The 19,663-nt window shown below is 52.5% G+C and overlaps 6 protein-coding genes across 6 annotated transcripts; 3 read left to right on the top strand and 3 right to left on the bottom strand.

Moving 5' to 3' along the window:
* Window positions 1-501: 501 nt before the first annotated feature.
* On the top strand, window positions 502-825 carry UHO2_05974 (uncharacterized protein; the record flags this gene model as incomplete). Its single annotated transcript, XM_041557688.1, has 1 exon — window positions 502-825. The coding sequence occupies one exon, from the start codon at window positions 502-504 to the stop codon at window positions 823-825; it is 324 nt and encodes a 107-aa protein (XP_041413622.1).
* A 248-nt stretch (window positions 826-1,073) lies between these two features.
* Window positions 1,074-2,106, bottom strand: UHO2_05973 (putative ODC2 - Mitochondrial 2-oxodicarboxylate carrier; the record flags this gene model as incomplete). Its single annotated transcript, XM_041557687.1, has 2 exons — window positions 1,074-1,809; window positions 1,904-2,106. The coding sequence occupies 2 exons, from the start codon at window positions 2,104-2,106 to the stop codon at window positions 1,074-1,076; spliced, it is 939 nt and encodes a 312-aa protein (XP_041413621.1).
* Window positions 2,107-2,748: 642 nt separating this feature from the next.
* UHO2_05972 (uncharacterized protein) lies at window positions 2,749-4,917 on the bottom strand (the record flags this gene model as incomplete). Its single annotated transcript, XM_041557686.1, has 1 exon — window positions 2,749-4,917. One exon carries the CDS (start codon window positions 4,915-4,917, stop codon window positions 2,749-2,751), a length of 2,169 nt encoding a protein of 722 aa, XP_041413620.1.
* A 5,380-nt stretch (window positions 4,918-10,297) lies between these two features.
* On the top strand, window positions 10,298-15,112 carry UHO2_05971 (uncharacterized protein; the record flags this gene model as incomplete). The annotated part of the gene is made up of 1 exon (XM_041557685.1): window positions 10,298-15,112. The coding sequence occupies one exon, from the start codon at window positions 10,298-10,300 to the stop codon at window positions 15,110-15,112; it is 4,815 nt and encodes a 1,604-aa protein (XP_041413619.1).
* Window positions 15,113-15,250: 138 nt separating this feature from the next.
* UHO2_05970 (uncharacterized protein) lies at window positions 15,251-16,061 on the bottom strand (the record flags this gene model as incomplete). Its single annotated transcript, XM_041557684.1, has 2 exons — window positions 15,251-15,914; window positions 16,018-16,061. 2 exons carry the CDS (start codon window positions 16,059-16,061, stop codon window positions 15,251-15,253), a joined length of 708 nt encoding a protein of 235 aa, XP_041413618.1.
* Window positions 16,062-16,652: 591 nt separating this feature from the next.
* Window positions 16,653-19,622, top strand: UHO2_05969 (uncharacterized protein; the record flags this gene model as incomplete). Its single annotated transcript, XM_041557683.1, has 1 exon — window positions 16,653-19,622. The coding sequence occupies one exon, from the start codon at window positions 16,653-16,655 to the stop codon at window positions 19,620-19,622; it is 2,970 nt and encodes a 989-aa protein (XP_041413617.1).
* Between the last annotated feature and the right edge of the window lie 41 nt (window positions 19,623-19,663).

Below are 19,663 nucleotides of genomic sequence, written 5' to 3'. Positions count from 1 at the left end.
GCAATCGCAATCGCAATGCTGTCTAGATGGATCGCAATTTCGCAGCGTCTATACAGCGAACAGAAGGAGATAAGAGCTTCGACATATGCGCAACTTGCCGAATCAGGCATTCCACGTCACAAGGCGGAGAAGCATGACGTGATAAGCAAGGCAAGACAACAACAACACAGCCACTGCTTTCTGCGCTCGAGCCACCTGCGATGACGTTGTCTCTCGCCTTTCTTCGCATCCTTCTCCTTCCTGTCTCAGTGCGAAGATGCAGGTGAGACAAAGAGGAGAGGTGGGGGGTGGGGGGGTTGCAAACGGGTCTGTGCGAAAGCGGTGAGAGGTGGATCCTGCGTGTATATGGGATGTTGTTGCTGTCCAATTGGCTCGTTTTGCAGCCATATCGCTATATAAACCTTGCCTTAATCCTCGATCTTGACCTCTTCTTGGTCCTCATCCCAGTCTCTTTGCTCCATTTCCAACCGATCGGGCGGAACAAAAGTTAAGTCGAACAACATGTCTTGCACAATCCCAATCCGAACCAACGCCAACGCCAACGCCAACGCCAACGCCAACGCCAACGGCAACGGCAATGGCAACGCCACCTCTTCCTCCTCAGGCACAGGAGTTGGTACACCGCGAATCTCATACTCTCGAGACCAACTACTCTCTTTAGCTTCTTCTCCACTCTCGCGCTCTGCACCAACCTTCCTTACACTGCCAGCGGAAATATCAAAAGTTGGACGCAAGCCAACCTCGACCAAGTTGAACGGGGATGATTCTCCAGAACCGGATTCATCCGAAGATGGCGACCAGCCTGCATTCCGACTTGAACTCTAACCAATCAGGCTATCGCAAGAGATACCAGTTCAAGCTTAGCAGGCAAGACGAGTTGTGGGGTTAAGCATTGGTGAGGATTGTATTTAGAAGCGCAAATCTCAAGTATTGTTTGCGTCTTTGCTGCATGTTCGCTTGACTGGGGTGGCGAGTAGGAGGATGGTGATGAGCGGTTGGTGCAAAGAGGGATATCTTTTAAGATTGCCAAGACATGTATGGAATGTACTAAGCGCCTTGATCAGCCTGTGCTTTCACTTGTTCTGCACATCCGGCACCACATATGGTGGACCAAGGAAAGATCGAAACTGACCCAAGACAAGCTCGACAACCAAGAGCAGCACACCACCACCGGGTGCCAACCTAAGGACCTTTGGGGTAAAACCTTTGTAAAGTGCTGAGAAACCTTCTTCCTTGGCAATGAGGGCAATACTTGGGAAAGTCCAATTGTACTTCCTCACCTGACCCTTTAGATTGGGTGTGTTTTGAATTCTTGACTTGACCACATCTGCTGGAGTGTTGATCATAGTTCCTACCATACCACCGATCGAACCAGAGATGAAATCCATTGTAAGCTGTTCTGTTTTAGATTGAGCTTTTGGCATTTGTGCCCGAACGGCAAAGATGACTGAGAAATAACCACCATTCCATAGAACATGACGCCAGAATGTGCTTTCCAGACCAGCGTACAGTCCGAGCAGGCCATCGGCAGCAACGATCTTCCGAACAACGTCCATCGGTCCAGTGTAGAGATGCGCTTGCGCCTTGTCTTGGAGACGAATCTTGACGAGTTCGAAAGGTACGACGACGATCGATTCTGTCGCACCAGCCGAGCAGCCGGTAAGGAGGGAAAGAGATTGGTTCATCTGGTATTGTCCAGTGAGGGAACGGTATGTTTTACCCCAGAAGTCGTTGGCAGCGAATTTGACGGCTCGTTTGGGAGCTTCTAGCATCAGCGGTGCTACCAGACCTCTATATAGGCGACCCGCTCTGGAGGCAAGCAAAGCCGGAGCATGAAGCAAAGGAGGCGATTTAGTAATGCAAAACAAGAGATGCAGAGCATAAGCACGCCCATCCTACTTACCCTTCAGACTTGATAATCTTTCTAAAGGCATCAACCATACCATTGTAACGTTCTGCGCCGACCTCTGCTCTTCCCTGCAACTGCATTCGCGTCTTGACGACATCGAGAGGGTAAAGACACAAAAGCTCGGTAACACCAGCAATCGCTCCGGCTGTGAACTGTGCGTAGAATGGCAACGGCTTTGGTTGGGTAGGAGAGGCCATCTTGCTTTCTTCTTGCCTTGACTATCTTTCGTCAAGATGGAATGGGAGGGGGAAGAGGTACAAGGGGAAGAGGTACAAGGGGAAGGAAAGATGGATGACAAGAAAGAAGGCCTTCTTGTGTCTCGGCAATCAACTCGATCGCTCAACAACTGAGAGAGTGTGTGTGAGGGAGATGAGAGTGTGAGGGAGATGAGCGAGTGATAAGTAGGTCGATTGCTGTGAGATCGTACTACTTTGATTCGTTCGTTTGTTCGTTCGTTTGTTCATTCGTTCATTCCCTTCCTCCCTTCCTCCTTTCTTCCCTTCCTCCCTTCCTCCCTTCCTCCCTTCCTCCCTTCCTTCCTTCCTTCCTTCCTTCCTTCCTTCCTTCCTTCCTTCCTTCATTCCTTCCTTCCGCGGGTGGACGGAATGCTGGCGCAATTCAAGACGTGGAATATTTGGGTCACTTGAAAATCGCCGATCTTATCATCTCGAATCCGGTCCGGTCTTCTCCGTTCTCTCCACACACAACCACGAGGGCTGTCTGAATGACTTGTAGAGCTAGATGCGCGTGTTCTGCTTGGTTCGAACATGGATCGAAGCAGTTGAAGAGATGAATGCTAATGCTAAATGCTACAGAGAAACAAACAAGTGCTTTTGTGACTACGACTGTCGAAGAAAAGCAACACTAGTCGCCGCTGCTGCTGGTCTTGCTGGCGCTGCTCTGCCAACCTCGCCTTGATTCGCTCGTTTGAGACCCCTTGGCAGTGCAGTCTCGTTCGCAGCCAGAAATGCATGCTGTACACTCTCACCTACGCTCTTGCCCGCCATAGCTGCTTCCCTGTTGACCGCCATTCCTTCCACGCCTCCTGTCCCACCCAACGTTGATCCCATACGACGAGTAATACCATTCCCCTGCCCATTCGCGCCGCTCCACCCATTCGAGCTGCACCCATTCGAGGCAGCCGAAAGACTAGTCGAACCATTCCTCATCATCCCCGCTCCGTTCAAGGCACCAATGGGCGGCGCAGGAATTCGAGGAGAAGGAGGTGGTGGTGGTGGTGGAGGGGAAACAAATCTGCCCACACTGCCTGCTCTTCTTGGTTGCTTGGCTGCTTCGCTTTTAACCTGCTTGACTGGGCTTGTTGAACGACGCATTTCCAGCGGCTTGGCTGCTGCTTGATTGATCTTTTCCTGCTTGATGTGAACCATGTTCACAGCAGGAGTGCCCCTTTCTGAGGCAGGGAAAGCAACACCACTGTCATCAGCAGCGTTGTAGTTTGCATGCCCTACCTTTTCCTCCTCTGCGGACGGACGTTGAGATTGGGCCTGATCAATTTCCATCTCGATCGCGTGGGATGCTGCTTCTGCATCGCCCATCTCTGTTTCGTCGTAGGTGGCGAGAACGTGGTTGAGACCATCATCGAACGAGTCCGAGTTGAATTCCAGCTCGGCTGCTGACCCTTGATGACGCTGTGTGCTGTTGGCTGATGTTACGACTGAATGCGACGGTGCAGTGGTGGCGACACTTTCGGAGCTATTGGCGCTGGTAGCTTTGCTGTTGCGCGCTTCGGCCTGTTGTCGCTCGAGATAGGCTTGTCGGGCTAGCATGGATCGTTGTTGGCGTTCTGAGACATTCAAGTGATCTTCCGCTGCTGGCTGCGCTGGACTGTTATCCTTCTCCCGTATGCTGATTTGAACGTGATTTGGCTTGACCCGGAGTGGTGCTCCATCTGTCCGTGTCGGCACGGGCGGGTTTGTGGCAGTCGCTGCAAGCTCGTTAGCACTTGACATCCAGCTCGCAGGAGCAGCGGCCTGAGCCTGTGCTTGCTGTGGTGGAGCTGCTTGAGGTGCTGGCGCTGGTGGCTGAGGCGGAGGTGCCATCTGAGCGCGCAACTCAGGTCTCCTATGCAGTTCAGAGGCATCGAACTTGGGCGCAGGATTGCTCACCTTGAGCGCATTCGCGGAATACTGATGGTCGTATGTACAGTTGCCCAGCAGCTTGCCAAAGTTCTTGAGCGCTCGCTTGGTGGCATCGGTGACAGCCTCCTTTTTGCCCTTCTCGAGGGCGGCATGTTTCTGACGAGCATTCTCTGCACTGCCATAGCCAATATCCTCGTGAAAAGCGCCATCTCGGAGCGTCACTCGGATTACGCAGCTGACGCCGGCATTGAAGCGGGAGCCATCGGGCGAGCAATCCAAGAAGTCAACGTCGAGACGTACAATGGTAGTCGACCAGCCGTTGAAGCCAAACACCTCGTTGGCCAGATCGACGAGCTTCCATCCTTCGATGTAGGTCAGCTTCTTGCCTCCGCTGGGACCGGGACGTTGGGAGAGATATTCAGGGCCGAGGCGTTGGTTTAGTTTGGCTTGCAAGGTTGCGATACGAGATGCACTGTCCTCTCTGAGACCTCCGACAGCGCTGAAGGTTTGTGCTGCCCATCCCGCTGGATAGTCGTACTGGGTCAGAGGACGGGGCTGATAGGCGGTGGTTGTGGATGGACGAGGTTGTGCGTTGTAAGTCGTCATGTCGGTCGAGTCTGCCGCCGCGGCAGCAGGACGAGGGTAGCTAGTATCCCATCCGGCAAAGTTGCTCATCTCGTTGTCTGCAGTGAAGGCGTTAGGCTGCGATTGAGGATGATGGGCTAGAGATGCAAAAGGGGCGATGTTGTTCGTCTGGTTGCCAGAGACTGATGCACCGCCGAAAGGTCCAGGTTTGGAAGCGCCAAACGGATGCTCGGATGGGTATTGGGGGATGGCTTCTTGCTCGCCAAGTTGCTGCTTTTCAAACTCTGCGATGAGTTTGGCGGAATGGAGAGCGGCCGAGTTCATCGAGTGTCAGCACGAGGTTTGATAGCCGAGTCGATCAGCCAAGAGAGAGGATGCGCAAGAGGCGCGATGTAGATATGTGCGTATGCTAAGCTGGCTTTTGCTGTTGGGTTGGTGGTGAGATGTCGAGATGCGAGCAAGAACGAGGGGGGGGGGGAAATCAGCTGGCTCAGCTCAACCCGAGTTCCGGAGCAGCATCGGCCCCATCCGAGCAAAGGCGACTCAGCATTTTCATATAAACTTTTTGCGGCAGCAGAGCGCGGTCCTTACTTTCCACTCGGCACACAGAAAAGGCGCCGAGACGCGCGGAAAGGCGCTTGTGTTGCGAGACGCGTAAATGGCTCACACCGACACGTGACCTCAAGGAGGCATACAAGAAAGAGATCATGTGATCTCCCACTCGATTCTGTGCCGAGACAAGCTTGAGTTGAAGCGGCGTCGAACGTTTTCACTCAGATAGGCGCTGAGAGCCTGCCAGATTCGCTGAGCGAATCAAGCTAGAGTCCGACTCGGGAACAGATAGGCAGCCTTTGCAAGCCCAACGTGAATGATGGCATCCCGCAGTGAGGCACTCACAGTGATCATCATCCCCGCTGTGGCAACCGCAATCGCAACCGCAATCGCAACCGCAACCGCACCCTCAACACAGCACAGCGACAGCACAGCAGCTCGACGTTTTCGATTTTCTGTTCCAGCTGTTGCGCCTCTGATTCGCTCTCTCTCTCTCTCTCTCTCGCTGTCTTCAAGGGACCCTTGCATGCTCGTTGCTGTTCCCGAACCATCTTTTCTTCCATTCCAACACGCAAATGCATCTCAGATCAAAGGATAAAGCTACTTGGAGCAGCTATACTACATGTAGTAAGAGGATAGCAGCCAAGTCAAGCTTGACCGTTGGCTGTCGCTCTTGCTGCTGCTGGACTCTCTCGATCCCACTCGCTCACCGAGAGTCGCCGTGTGGGCTTTGCTTTGCTGTCTTTGTAGCCCTGTTTTTCTTTCATTCTCTGGCCTTTTTCAATTCTTAGTCCTGGAAGACTTGCTTGCCTCCTTTTTTGCTTCGAGACTGTGTCGCAGCGGATGGGTTCAAGTCCATCCGACGACCCTCTTTTCTCAGCGGATATGGCTTTGCTGTCACATATCATCGCTGAAAGAGAGAGCAACCTAGAGCTCACACACACACACATTCTTTCTCTCTCTCTCTCTCTCTCTCGCGCCCATTTTCTTTTCTTTTCTTTTCTTTTTTTGTTTTGCAGCTCCGACTGACGCCCTCTGAGAAAAAGAAAATACAAATGCACGCAACACAGCCCACACACACACACACACACACACACACATTCATCACGTAATCGTCAGGAAGGCATGCACATCTGGGCTAGACTCAACAATCAAATTGAGCAGTGTTGCAGGCAACACTATACATTCATATACATACATACATTCACTTTGTCACAGTGCAAGAGCAAAGCTCATCCACTCTACTTGCACTTTATCTTACTATACCTTACACTTGTTGTGACTGGCTATAAGCACAGCATCACAGTCTTTTCATCAAGTATTGTCTTGGTTACAATTGCAGGGCACTGCAACTACTCCACACTGGTGTGTGTTGTATCACTGCTACTAGACATTGTCAACACCTCAATTGATGCTACAGCACTGTCATGGGCCTGGATGCACAGAAAGCAGGAAGATCCAGCAAGTCATATGAAGGGAGCACAGGAATTGAGGAATCAGGCAGATTGTGGGACTTGCAGTAGAGTTCACCAAGATCTGTAGGAGGAACAGCTCTAGGGCAGATCCCAGCTAGATCAGCATGAGCCATAATGGTATCACAAATCCCACCAGAATCTGCAGTACACAAGATCATAGGACATATTCTGCAGAGATCAATGGCAAGGAGGATTGCATGATAAACAGAGTAGTGGCAAGGATGGCTGGGGTTGCCACTGGATGAAGCAGAGGCCTTACACAGCATTGGAGTGGTGCCAGCAAGTGGGCACTGATGACAGGGAGTAATGAGAAGGGGCAAGTTGCCACCCAGATGAGGTGGGACTGACCCCCTGATGGAGAGGAGGCAACAGGAGGCCCATCCATCCACAAGGGACAAGGAAGTGGTGCCAATGAGGAGCATTGCAAAGTGGATGGGGAGCATAAGGGGGACAAGGAGGAGGAGCAGTGTTGCAGGCAATGCTACACAAAAGGTATATAACCATGTCCCCTGCCACAGCAAGTGAGTGGATTGCTATCCACTCTACACCATACATAACTAGTTATCACTTCAGCATAAGTATACATTAGTTTCAGTCAGCAAAGTTGCAATCAAGTAGATTGCTTCCATTGTAGTGCATGTGTTGTATCACCACTTACTGATGTCCAAAGGTGGTTCATAGCAAATCAGTGGTCCAGATAACGATAGAACCAAAGGCAGTCATCCACTGTGGTCCAGGGATCACCTCAAGCTCTTAGTTGACACTGGTGCTACCAATCATATCACTCACCCCAGACCTTGGTGTAGTCACAACACATGTCATGGGCCTGAGTGCACAGGAAGCAGGGAGAACCGCTAGTTCATATGAAGGGAGTGCAGGAATCAGGGGATCGGGCAGATCGTAGGATTTGCGGCAGAAGTCGCCGAGATCTGCAGTAGAATCGGCTCTATGACAGATCTCAGTGAGATCAGTATGAACAAGGATGATATCACGAATTCTGATGAGATCAGTAGTAGGAGAGGTTGTATAGTAGATTCCACAGAGATCAGTGACAAGGATGTTCATATGATGAATCCACATGCACAGAGGACCAAGCTCTGCCAAGACGGGGACCGAGCTCAGTAGATTGCAGCTGGTTACCACTCAGGGGTTCACAAGATAGGAGTCAAGAGAACAGTCACTGGTTAGGAGGAAGGAGAACTGTGTCAAGGACACCAGCGTATAGTTCATGAGGAAGAAGAGCTGTGTCGAGGAGGTCGCCACGCAGCTCAAGAGGGACAGGAGTAGGGTTACAGGGACTCCTGCATAGCACTCGACGAAGGAGGTACTCTCTGGAGAGAGAGTTGGAGCAGTGGTGCTGGCAGCACTGTGAAGAGGTATAAAGCCATACCTTCTCATCACTAAGTGGTTGAGTGGATCCTCATCCACTCTACACTCATCAAACAAACTAGTATTACTTCAAGCAATAAGTATCATTAGTTCACAGTCAGCATAGTAGTAATCAACAGATTGCTCCTCATCGAAGTGCATGTGTTGTATCACTGTTTCCTGACATCCGAAGGTGGTTCTAGCAAACCAGCAGTCTGGATATCGATAGAACTGAAGGCAGTCATCCACTGCGGTCCGGGGATCACTTCAAGCGTTAGTCGACACACTGGACACTCGTGTCGACGTCATCTATCCATACTCACACCAGACCATTGGTGTCAACATCAAGTTCACTTAGAGTTGTATCATAGTTTGATTGTGCCGAGCTACCTCTGGACAGAGTGTCCATGGTGGTCAGTCGAAATCTGTCACAACATCAATACAACTACAGATTCCAACGAGAAAAGCGGCAGAGATGGTTCTGTCGCATATTACACTAGGAATCGTAATACCACTAGCGCTGTTGCATAACTCGACAGAATCGGTGATAGTACTGATACTACTACTGATCTCAGGTTTCAGGTGCGCAACCGCTGACAACACATTTGTCATTATTGATTGTGCCAAGCTAACTCTGGACAGAGTGTCCACAGTGGTCAGTCGAAATCTGTTACAACATCAATACAACTACAGATTCCAACGAGAAAAGCGGCAGAGACGGTTCTGTTGCATATTACACTAGGAATCGTAATACCACTAGCGCTGTTGCATAACTCGACAGAATCGGTGATAGTACTGATACTACTACTGATCTCAGGTTTCAGGTGCGCAACCGCTGACAACACATTTGTCATTATTGATTGTGCCAAGCTAACTCTGGACAGAGTGTCCACAGTGGTCAGTCGAAATCTGTTACAACATCAATACAACTACAGATTCCAACGAGAAAAGTGGCAGAGACGGTTCTGTTGCATATTACACTAGGAATCGTAATACCACTAGCACTGTTGCATAACTCGACAGAATCGGTGATAGTACTGATACTACTACTGATCTCAGGTTTCAGGTGCGTGACTGCTGACAACACATTTGTCATTATTGATTGTGCCAAGCTAACTCTGGACAGAGTGTCCACAGTGGTCAGTCAAAGCCTGCAATAGCAATCAATCTTTCACATATTCAGGTGAGAAAAGTCATAGAGGCCTTCTACAACAGATTTTGACAAGAATAATAAAGCATGGTATTTTACCACATATCTTGATGGGATCTGTAATGGAAGTGTTTCTACTACAGATATCAGGTTTCAGGTGTGAAACCTCTGACATCAGGTTGGTCACTTGGCAAGATGATTATGCCATCCTTCTCCTCCCAGTGTCAAAGACTGACTCCTTTTTGGCTTGGGACCCTAACCCCACTTGTTGTCGCAAGGGTTGGTGGGGTGGAATGTCCTACACTGTACTCCACCTCCTCTGCCCTCCCAATGCATGCCACTTTGGGTTGTATGATGGTTACAAGCTGCTCACTTGATTGTTCTTCCTCCTGCACCTTTGCTTGGCACTCTCTTGGCTTGGGCTGGACACATTGCAGTATGCAGGACACTCCTTTCACAAGGGAGCAGCCACCTGGGAAGTGTTGCTGGGCATTGATGCAGACACGATCAAGATCTTCGAGGACCTCATGGGTCTTTGCCTGCAATCCACTTGGGTGGGTGGGTTTGTCATGTTATGTATATATAATTTCGGTTATGTTTCGTGCGATTGAGTCTAGGCGGGACTACACGCACGCACGCACGCACACACGCACACCACGCACACCACGCCACGCCAACACGCTCTCCTTTGTTGAAATCACTGAAAAACACGCAGCCAGTAGGCAGTAGGCAGTAGTAGGCAGTAGTAGGCAGTAGTAGCCAAGGAGCCGAGGAGCCGAGGAGCAGGCTTCTCCTTTTAAGAGGCACACACCCACGCCAACTCTCTGCTTTTCGCTTCGAGTGGCAGCGAACAATGCTGAAACGAACGACACGTCGACTGTCATTTGCACCCATTCAGTCACTCACAAGAACCTGTCGCGCTCTCATCACCATGGCCAAGCTCGGACACTACTAGTATCACCCTTACCACCATTTACTTACCACCACTTACTTACCACCACTTACTTACCACTTTCAGCATCTAGTTGTGCGTCTACTCCTGCTCCATGATCCTAGCAAACCACTTGACATAGATCCTACCTTGCCAACAAGTCTCTCGCACCGCTTGGCGTTCACCTCCTGCCTGCTCTCTCTACCGCATCAGTGTGTTTGGGCCACCATGTCATCGCACTCACACCATCCTTCGCCTCCGGCCTCTCCCGGCTCTGGCTCTGGCTCTGGCTCTGGCTCCGGCTCTGGCTCCGGCTCTGGCTCTGGCTCCGGCCTTGGTCACAACCCAGCCCCGAACGGATGGAAAATCTGCGAGGCCAAATCGATGCGCTCGCCTGGATACCCCTCCCCACCTGCCTCTCCTCCTCACGTCATTCAAGACCAAGCCGCGACACACTCCTTCCGAAATGTCTCTGGCTCTAGTTCTGCCCTGCCTGTTTCGGTCACTCGTTCTGCCTCCAACTCCTCTCGCCACGTTTACGCTCCTCAATCTGCTTCGGCCTATACCAGTATGACTAGTGCAGGCGCTGCCATGCAGCACGCCTTCAGTGCTATGCAGCCACCACCCCTTGCCTCTGATGCCTCTGATGCCTCCAATGCCTCCGCCTCCACCTCGACACCTTACCCTCCCCAACATCCTCCAAGCAAGCTCGCTACCGGCGGACAGTCACACTCTCACCGACCAGTCTCGGCCATGCCTACCCCGACCGAACACCACTCCAGCTCTGCTACGCGCAATGCCGCTCAAGCTGGTCCAGGAGCCGCCTCCAATGTCTTTGCAAGCATGAACGCCAACTACACCGAGCGAAGAGCCAGTGCTCACCCAACTATGACAAGCAGTCACAACCCATCATCGCCAGCCACTCCTGCTACCATCGACCCTACTACCAGTCAGGCAATCTCTTCAGGCATTCCCATCACTTCTCCCGCTGCCCTCTCTTACTTTGCCGCTCACCCGCGTCGACAGCAAGTTCACTTTGGCAACTACCTCTTGCTTCAAACCCTCGGTGAGGGCGAGTTTGGCAAAGTCAAGCTCGGTGTTCACAAGGAATGGGGTGAGGAAGTTGCCGTCAAGCTCATCAAGCGCGACAAGGTCGCCACCGACGCTGCTCCTCTCAACCTCGACGACACTCGCAACAAGGATCCCGCCAAGATGTCCAAGGTCGAACGCGAGGTCCAGGTTCTCAAGGATGTTCGCCATCCCAACATTGTGCGTCTCTACGAAGTCATCGAATCGGACCGTTACATTGGTATCGTGCTCGAGTATGCTTCAGGAGGCGAGCTCTTTGATCACATTCTCGCCCACAAGTATCTCAAGCAAGAGCACGCTTGTCGTCTCTTTGCTCAGCTCATCTCCGGTGTCTCGTACCTTCATCACAAAAAAATCGTCCATCGCGATCTCAAGCTCGAGAATCTCTTGCTCGATCGCAACCGCAACGTCATCATTACCGATTTCGGCTTTGCCAACAACTTTGAGGACCGACGCGACGACCTCATGGCCACCAGCTGTGGTTCCCCATGCTATGCTGCCCCCGAGCTTGTCGTCCAAGACGGTCTCTACGCTGGTTCCGCCGTCGATGTCTGGTCCTGTGGTGTCATTCTCTATGCAATGCTTGCCGGCTACCTCCCCTTCGACGATGACCCGGCCAACCCAGACGGTGACAACATCAACCTGCTCTACAAATACATTCTAGCTACTCCACTCTCCTTCCCCGAGTACATCACTGCCCAACCGCGCGATTTGCTTTCCAAGATGCTCGTACCCGATCCCACACGCCGTGCTACCCTCGAGCAAGTCATGCAGCACAGCTGGCTCCGCAACTACCGCGAGCTCTTCAAGTTCTCCGTCGAGGATCTCGAACGTGCCGCCATGGAGCAGCAGACCAAGAAGCGTCAGATGTACCGCCAGCAGATGATATATCAGCAACAGCTCCAGGAGCAGCAGCGTCGCCAGCACATCGAACGCAGCCAGTCGGTTCGCCAGAATCTCTCGCCCCTCCCTGTCGGAACTGCCTACACATCCAACACTGCTGTACCTGCTGCTTCTGTTGCTTCTGCTGCTTCTTCTGCCCATCGTCAGACACTTCCAGTCAGTGCCACTGTGCCCGACCGTCTCTACGAGCCTGTCGGCAGTGCCAGTCGTGGTGCCGAACCTGGCGTGACTGCCTCGCGCATCAGCGTGCCTACTGTCCCTGCTCCAGCTCCCGTTCAGCCCGCCACTCCAGCCTCTGTGCCTCGCGCCACTACGCACAGCAACATTGTCACTGCTGGTGTCGCATCGCACATGGATCCTGTCACGGCACTTGGCAACGCACGTGGCGAGCCACGCACTCGTCTCGACGACCATGTTCCTCAGCCGGCTAATGCTGCTGCTAATGCTGCTAATGCTGCTGCTAATGCTGCTAATGCTGCTGCTAATGCTGCTGAGCAGCGTCGACCTGCCACTCAGAAGGGGCAGCGTCACACCATCCAGCTCGAGTATGGTGGAGACGAGCGTGCTCGCAAAGAGTCGGCATCAACGGTCGTCGCATCTCCTCCTGCCTCCCACCAGACTTGGCAGTCGCACCGCAAAGTTAGCCAGGGCAGCACCACTTTGATTTCGAGGGCTTCCGAGAACGGACGTGCCAAAGCTGCCTCCGAGAAGCTCGCTGCTGCCGCTGTTTCACCTTTGGTGCTTCAGCCAGCACCTGCCAAGGCCATCGATGCTGTGCCTGCCGTCGTTCCCGAGAGCGACAAGGTCACTGAGAACAAGGCCGAAGCTCAGGTTGGTGCTGCTGCTGCTGCTGCTGCTGCCGCTGCCCCGGACATGATGCGCTCGGTCTCGGCCACCTCTGCATCGCGCGTGTCGGTTCCTTCGCCCGTCATGGAGCAGAATCAAACCAACGGTTCGGCTTTCAACCGCATTCCATCTGCCTCCTCGTCCTCGTACGCCAGGAACCGTGTGCCAAGCTCTGCTAGCGCCAGCAGCCGCACCAGGATGGAGAATGGCAGCAGCAGTGCTGACAAGCCAGCTCACATCCCTACAAGTGCCACCAACAGTCAGCGCATCGTCTCAAACCCACTCCCTGCAGGCGAGGCTGTTGGCTTCCCCTCGGCAACCAGCACCACCGCCAACAACAACGATCGCACTGTCTCGAGCCAAGGTGTTACAACACTTACCAGCGCTTCTCGCCAGGGCAGCATTGCCGCTGATGCTCCAGCTGCATCTAATGCAAGCCGTCCTCCCTCCGCCGCTCGACCTGTCACAGGCGACCAGGCTGCAGCTTCCGCCTCACGCCACCGCAAGGGCATGTCGACTGACAAATTCTTCCTGTCGCGCCTCTTGGGCTCGAATGGTACCAGCCAGGCCAACGGTACTGGCGCAGCAGGAGCCGAGCCGCCTGCTTCCAACGGTGCAGAGGCCAATGCAGAGAAGAGCAGCAAGAGGAACAGCGTCACCCGACCTGCCATCGATCGCGCACCCAGCTCTGGCGGCGCTAGCAAGAACAGCCGACGCAAGGCCATGAGTCTGGTTGTCGGACGCCAGAACGAGACCTCGCCGGCCGCTGCAGATCGTCGACGCGCTTTAGAAGGTGGTGTTCCTCTCCCGCAGTCAGCCACTGAAGCTTTGTTCCCTACATCGCTGACTTGCTCGTCGCGCAGGAAGGAAGCCCCTTCCACTGCTTCTCAGCACCGCACAGCCGCAGCGTCCAAGTCGAGGAACGATTCGAGCAGCCTGGCTGGTCCAGGCAGCAATGTTTCGACTTCACGACCTGTGTCCAGCGGCACTCGTCAACAGCAGCAGCAAGATAAGACCTTCTACGACGGTTCTACCATCGCCAGCACTTCAACTGCAGGTCCATCGAGCAATGCCGCCAAAAAGGTCATGGACTGGTTCCGCAAGAAGAGTCTTTCGCGTGGAGGTACCTTCAACGAGCAGCCTCCTCTGGGACCTTTTGAGCGTTCGCCCACCTCATCGCAGATCAGTGCTCATTCGCCTACGGCTCCTCTGACGCCCTCGGTGATTGTCACTGGTGCTGCTGCCGCCAACGGAGCTAGTCGACATGCTGAAGCCAACACGGGTAGCGGTGAGGGTATCAGCGGTGCTTCGTCTGTGCCCTCTTCGCGATCGGCTTCGGGTACGCATAGCGAGAACAGCGAGGCGACCGAGTTGACCAACATCACCAAAGTCAGTGATGCTTGGCACACGTCGCACACCGAGAGCCAAGGTCTCAAGTCGAGCGCTTCGACTGTCCAGCAGCAGGCTACGCCCAAGGCTTCGCTTTCGGCTGTCTCCAATGTCTCGAACGTGTCTGGAGGTGAAAGCTCCTTGCAGCAACAATCTCGAGACTCTCCTGCTGTAGCATCAACCAAGGCTGCAGCTGTCCCCTTCAACGAAGCTCGATTGCGATACCATCTCGGCGCAGTCGACCAATCCGCCCTTACCTCACGCTCACCCATCGAAGTCCTCAAAGAAGTTCATCGCGTACTATACGAAATGGGAATCGACATCCGTAAAGAAAAGGACGAAGATTTCAAACTCGAATGCATTCGTCGCAAACGTGCAAAAACGCTCATGTCTGCCACTCACACCATCGGCATGAGCATTCGATCCTCGGTCTTCCCGCCCACTCAAGCTGACGTCGAACGTTGTTCCCGTATGTCTCATCGCGATTCCCTCACTCCTTCGGTTAGCACTCCTGGTGGAGGCTCGTTGAGAAGCTTGCTCCGTAGAGGATCGTATCAACCCGGTATTGGTTTGCCCACCTCATCTACCGTTGCGAGTAATATGGTTTCTTTGCAGCAGGATGAGAATCAGCCTTCACCCCTTTACGGAGATGCATCAGTAGATGGAGGTCAAGAGATTAGGTTCTCGGTCGAAGTGACAAGGATTAAGAATCTTGCTGGACTCTATAGTTTGGATATTAGAAGGATGAAGGGCAATTTGTGGGCTTATAAGTTTGTTTATCAGGCTCTGTTGGATCGGTGTCAGTTGGCTGCTTAAGTTTTCGCACTAGATCCTATCTTGAGTAGCTGTTTTTTACACTCTATTGATGCATTTGCAATTCGGTTTTCGTAGCATTACTATTCGAGCGTTTGTATGTTGCGCTATAGGAACAGATAGATGGGCAGTAATGGCAAATTAGCAAACAACACAACCACCACCACCCTCACTCTTCCCACTCTTCTCTTCACTGGCAGACCTCTCGATCCTAACCAGCATCTGCTTAACACCTTCCAAAGAGGTAGCAGCAGTTCCTTGATCCCAATTGACGATGATCGGGCCATCTTTGATTTCTGGCATTGCACTGTCCTTTCGCGCAGGAGCTGAACTGGTTGCAAGATGATGTGGCAGGGGAAATTTTATTTTTTCGTGTTCTTCCATGTTGAATGCAGTGTTAGTAATTTTCTCTCTGTCAGGCTGAGCAATTCTGGTGTCTGTGGGGTTTAAACCGGCGGCACTGCTTGGAGTTGAGGTAGTGGCTGTGGTGCCTGAAGCAAGATAATCGATGATACTGCGCATTTGATCTGGTGTAGGAGGATTAGCAGTCCTATCCACCACTTCTAGCTGGATAACCGAGTTAGAAGGCGGATCAGAAGCAGCATTACCGAGGTATTCGCCTACTCCACCGCCATTTGCTTCTATCACGCAGCTCTCGCCATTGTTAGCCGCTGATCCCGAAGAAGAAGGAGCGGCGGAAGCAGAGGGAGATGGATGATGTCGGTTGGAAAGGCGGCTGTTGGTCTTGTTGTAGGAAGAGAGAAGGTTGAGGATTTGCTTTGAAGTTGATGATGATGGATCGTGACTATCAGCGAACGAGTTATGCCAAGGTGAGTGATAGGAAGGAGCGAAAAGAGTGGTTAGTCAATCCAACAAAGTGCATGTGCGCCGGGAGAGGGTGCACTTACAAAAGAGTTATGATAGATGGTCCTTTATGATAACGAAATGACATTCTTGCTGATCTTGTCTTTCACTAGTATGGGCTGTGAGTTGGATGTCGAGCAGCAGTTGTAGTGCTAATCGGGGGTCTGGTGTTGAGCTGTTGACGATGATGATAATGATGGTGGTGGTGGTGGTGGTGACTGAGAGGGAAAGGGATGTGCGGGGTAGAAATGTGGAGGCTGAGTTCTGAAAAAAAATAATATATATATATATATATATATATATATATATATATAAAACACACAATTTAGCCGAGGTTAACCGCGCATTGACGTGGGCACGTGACTTGGTGTGCGCATCTGAGCACGGACCACACCTGTCGCAACCTGCTCAGCCACTCAGTTTGTATATATAAGCTTCGTTTCACTCCTGGCTCTCTCTCTCTTTCCTACCACCATCTCCTCTTCTCGCAAGAGTCGCGCAACACCGACCTTGCTAATCCTTCTTTTTCCCCACCTGATTCCCTCCCTTACGTTGCGCCTTTACGACCAGCTCGATAACCCCGACCGTCCACTAAGAGGATCATAGCACCATCGTACCACGACATCCAGCGATAACTCTCTTGGACAAACCAACTCCGACTACCTCCTTTGCTTCAAGTATGCTCGACACCGGCACACTGCCAACAGGCAGCGCGCATCAAACAGCGCATACAGCCACTTCCGCCACCGAGTTCCAAGACTTGCACGCACCTGCATGGGTTCGAATGCTCCTTGAGCAGCAAGCTAACGCCAATCGTCTCATGCTCGAGCAACAGGCTAACGTCAATCGTCTCCTCGAGGGCCTCTTGGTTGGTCAAGGCCCCCGCAGTCAACACTCGCAATCGATGCCCGATCGCAACACTCCTAACTCTCCGCATCTCCCCGATGATGCACGCGACGAGCGCAACAATGCGCGCGACCAAGGCAACATTGTGCGCGACGAGCATACCCCGCCGGCGCCCCAGCTTTTCGTACGCTCTCTGAGGCCCGAGGAGATCGCCACCTTTAATCCCAGCTCGGGAGACGACGTCGAAGTCTTCTGCCGGCGCATACAAGACATGGCTGCCGTCAAGAGTCAGGCTGCCATTTGCGAAATTCTGCCGCAGTGCCTGCGATCGACCGCAACCGACTGGTACACTAACTTAAGCGAGACTGAACACGCCCAGCTACGGGCGAGCACTTCCGCTTGGACCCGGCTCCTTCGCGACCGGTTCGGAATGAGCGTTACCGAAGCTCATAGCACACTCAGTAACCTCTGCTACGACATAGCGAGCGACTACCATGCTTACCATGAGCGCAAGATACGATTGGCGCGAATCGCTGGTATTAACACGGAACAGGTCGTCCATTATATCTTTGCTGGCTTGCCCTTCGAAATGAGGAACGCCCTTGCTAGCAGCCTGGAAGGCAAGGAAGCTGGAGACCTCAATGTCTTCCGTCGTCGCTGTCTGGCGCAAAGAGCGACACTGCTCACACGTCGGTCCGAGCAGCGGCAGACGCCAGCTCCGGCTTTCAACCAGACGGTACAAGCACCTCGACCTCACCAAAACGTAAGCTCTCCGCCGGACCTACAGCGGCGCGCCTTGGCTGATCGCGTGGTACAAAGACCGCCCCCGCGTCCTTGTCGTCATCGCGGCGGCTCACATTGGGACGTCGATTGTACCAAGATGGAAAAGCCCTCTGTCGAAACTCATCAAAACCGAACGCCAACAACTCCTCTCTTCCGACTCCCAACAGACGTCTGGTTACATATCTTCATCCATCTCTCGCCCTCCAACCTCTCTTCACTCTCCCTCACATCTCGACATGCATTGCGGCTGGTAGACGTACACGCATTCAAACACATCTTCACCTCGCAATACCCTCTACTTTCGCCGGACCGGATCGAATGCTACTACCAACATTGGCTACAAGGAAGGAAGGGTGGAAGGAGAAGGTCGAAGTGGTGGTTTGCTTGTCTTTATGCACATGCACTCAGACTGTGCTGGGATAAGCTGATGTTGCGGCGTAGATCGATACCGATTCCGGTCGCAGAGAAGAATAACAATGCGGGCAGAGGTGGTGGGAGGGAGAGGAGCACGTTTTGGATGAAATTTGCGATCCCCACTCTAACCCTTGGTACAGAGTACGCTGTGGTAGGGGTCAGGTCTGAGCTGATGGTGTATAGTGCTAGGGACATGAAGATGCTAGGTAGGCTGAGGTTGAATAGTAAACCACCAGATACAGCGGCAGAGGGAGAAAAGGGGGTTGATGATCCCTGGTTAGACATTACAGTTTTACAGAAGCTAGATGAGGCAGGCAGGAGGTTGGGGGTTGGATTTGCTAATGGTGCGGTTCAACTCATAACCTTTTCCAGCAAGAAAGACCAGCTGAAGTTTGAGGTAGAGCATCATCTCCTGAACAGCAAAAGACAGGAGATAGCCGGGCTATCAATACAACCTTCCATCCTACTAACAGGGTCAGAGATAATCGCCTCTCTTTCAAAGAGAGGCAACCTTCGCTTGCATCACATCAAGAAATCAGGTTCGGTAGAAACACAGTCATGGGGTATAGATTCAGAAGGCGTCGCCACACCATCAAGTTCTTCTGTTCAAGTGTCCGAAGAAGAAATGAGGCCAGGAAGCAATACTCCTTCGAGGACTACTTATCGTGGTGCTGCGTCCAACAATGCCCCTTGGCAACTTGAGGATATTTACAGAATGAACTGGGCTGGTGGAAGGGGCGATATAAGAGCTTGGAGTGTTCTTTTGGGTAGTAGTACCGACTTGCGGCACGATTCAGACGGGAAGAATTGGGAAAATCAAAGATGGGTTGCAGTCGGCATTACGGCTGATCCCGCCGTCTACATCTATCCCATACACCAAACTCAGAGCGGGAAAGGTGTAGAGCTAGGGGAAGCATGGCGCATAGCATCAACAGGAGAGCGAATGAGCGTTTATGCTTTGGCCACACCTCCCCCGGGATCACTTCTACCTGCGTTTTTGTTGTTTGTTGGCTTCTACGACGGTGTAGTACGCGTTTACGACACACGACAGCTACACCCTCGCTCTACCACCGAGGGCGAAGGAGAAATAGAAGCGCTGAATGGAGCATTAACCCAGCTCACACTCAACGGTACACCCCGCCGGCGCAGAATTAGGCGAGAACTAAACCCTATAGCAGTGTTTAAGGAGGAGTTGGACGCGGACGCTATCTATAGTCTTTCTTTTGGTGGACCGCAGGGAACAATGGTGGTTGTGGGTGGGGCTAGACATGCCAAGGTCAAAGTGTTTGATGCGGAGATGCTGAGTGGGTATGATTTGCCGTTGCTCTCGGCGCCAGTGGGTGTGGAAGGGGAGAGGCAAGGGAGCAGGGGTGGAGATTGGACCGCTTTTGCGTTGCATAGTACGGATAGTCCTGTGTATGGGGTTGTGGGCGAAGCGGAGAGGGTCCTCGGGGTTACGGACAGCAGGATTTGGTGGTTTGACTTTGCCCCATCCCTTTGCGCTGCTATAGAAGGGAAAGATGGGAAAGGGGAAGGAGGAAGAGTTGCATATTTCAGACACCAAGATGTAATCCTCTCCTACTCTACACCACACTTTGTACACTAAGGCAAATAGGATTGCATTCTTGCATACCATTCTATATACAT

This window comes from Ustilago hordei (assembly GCF_900519145.1).
Source record: "Ustilago hordei strain Uho2 genome assembly, contig: UHO2_contig_16, whole genome shotgun sequence".
Lineage (NCBI taxonomy): Eukaryota > Fungi > Basidiomycota > Ustilaginomycetes > Ustilaginales > Ustilaginaceae > Ustilago > Ustilago hordei.
The sequence above is the reverse complement of the archived record's forward strand: the minus strand, read 5'-3'. Positions and strand labels throughout refer to the sequence as shown.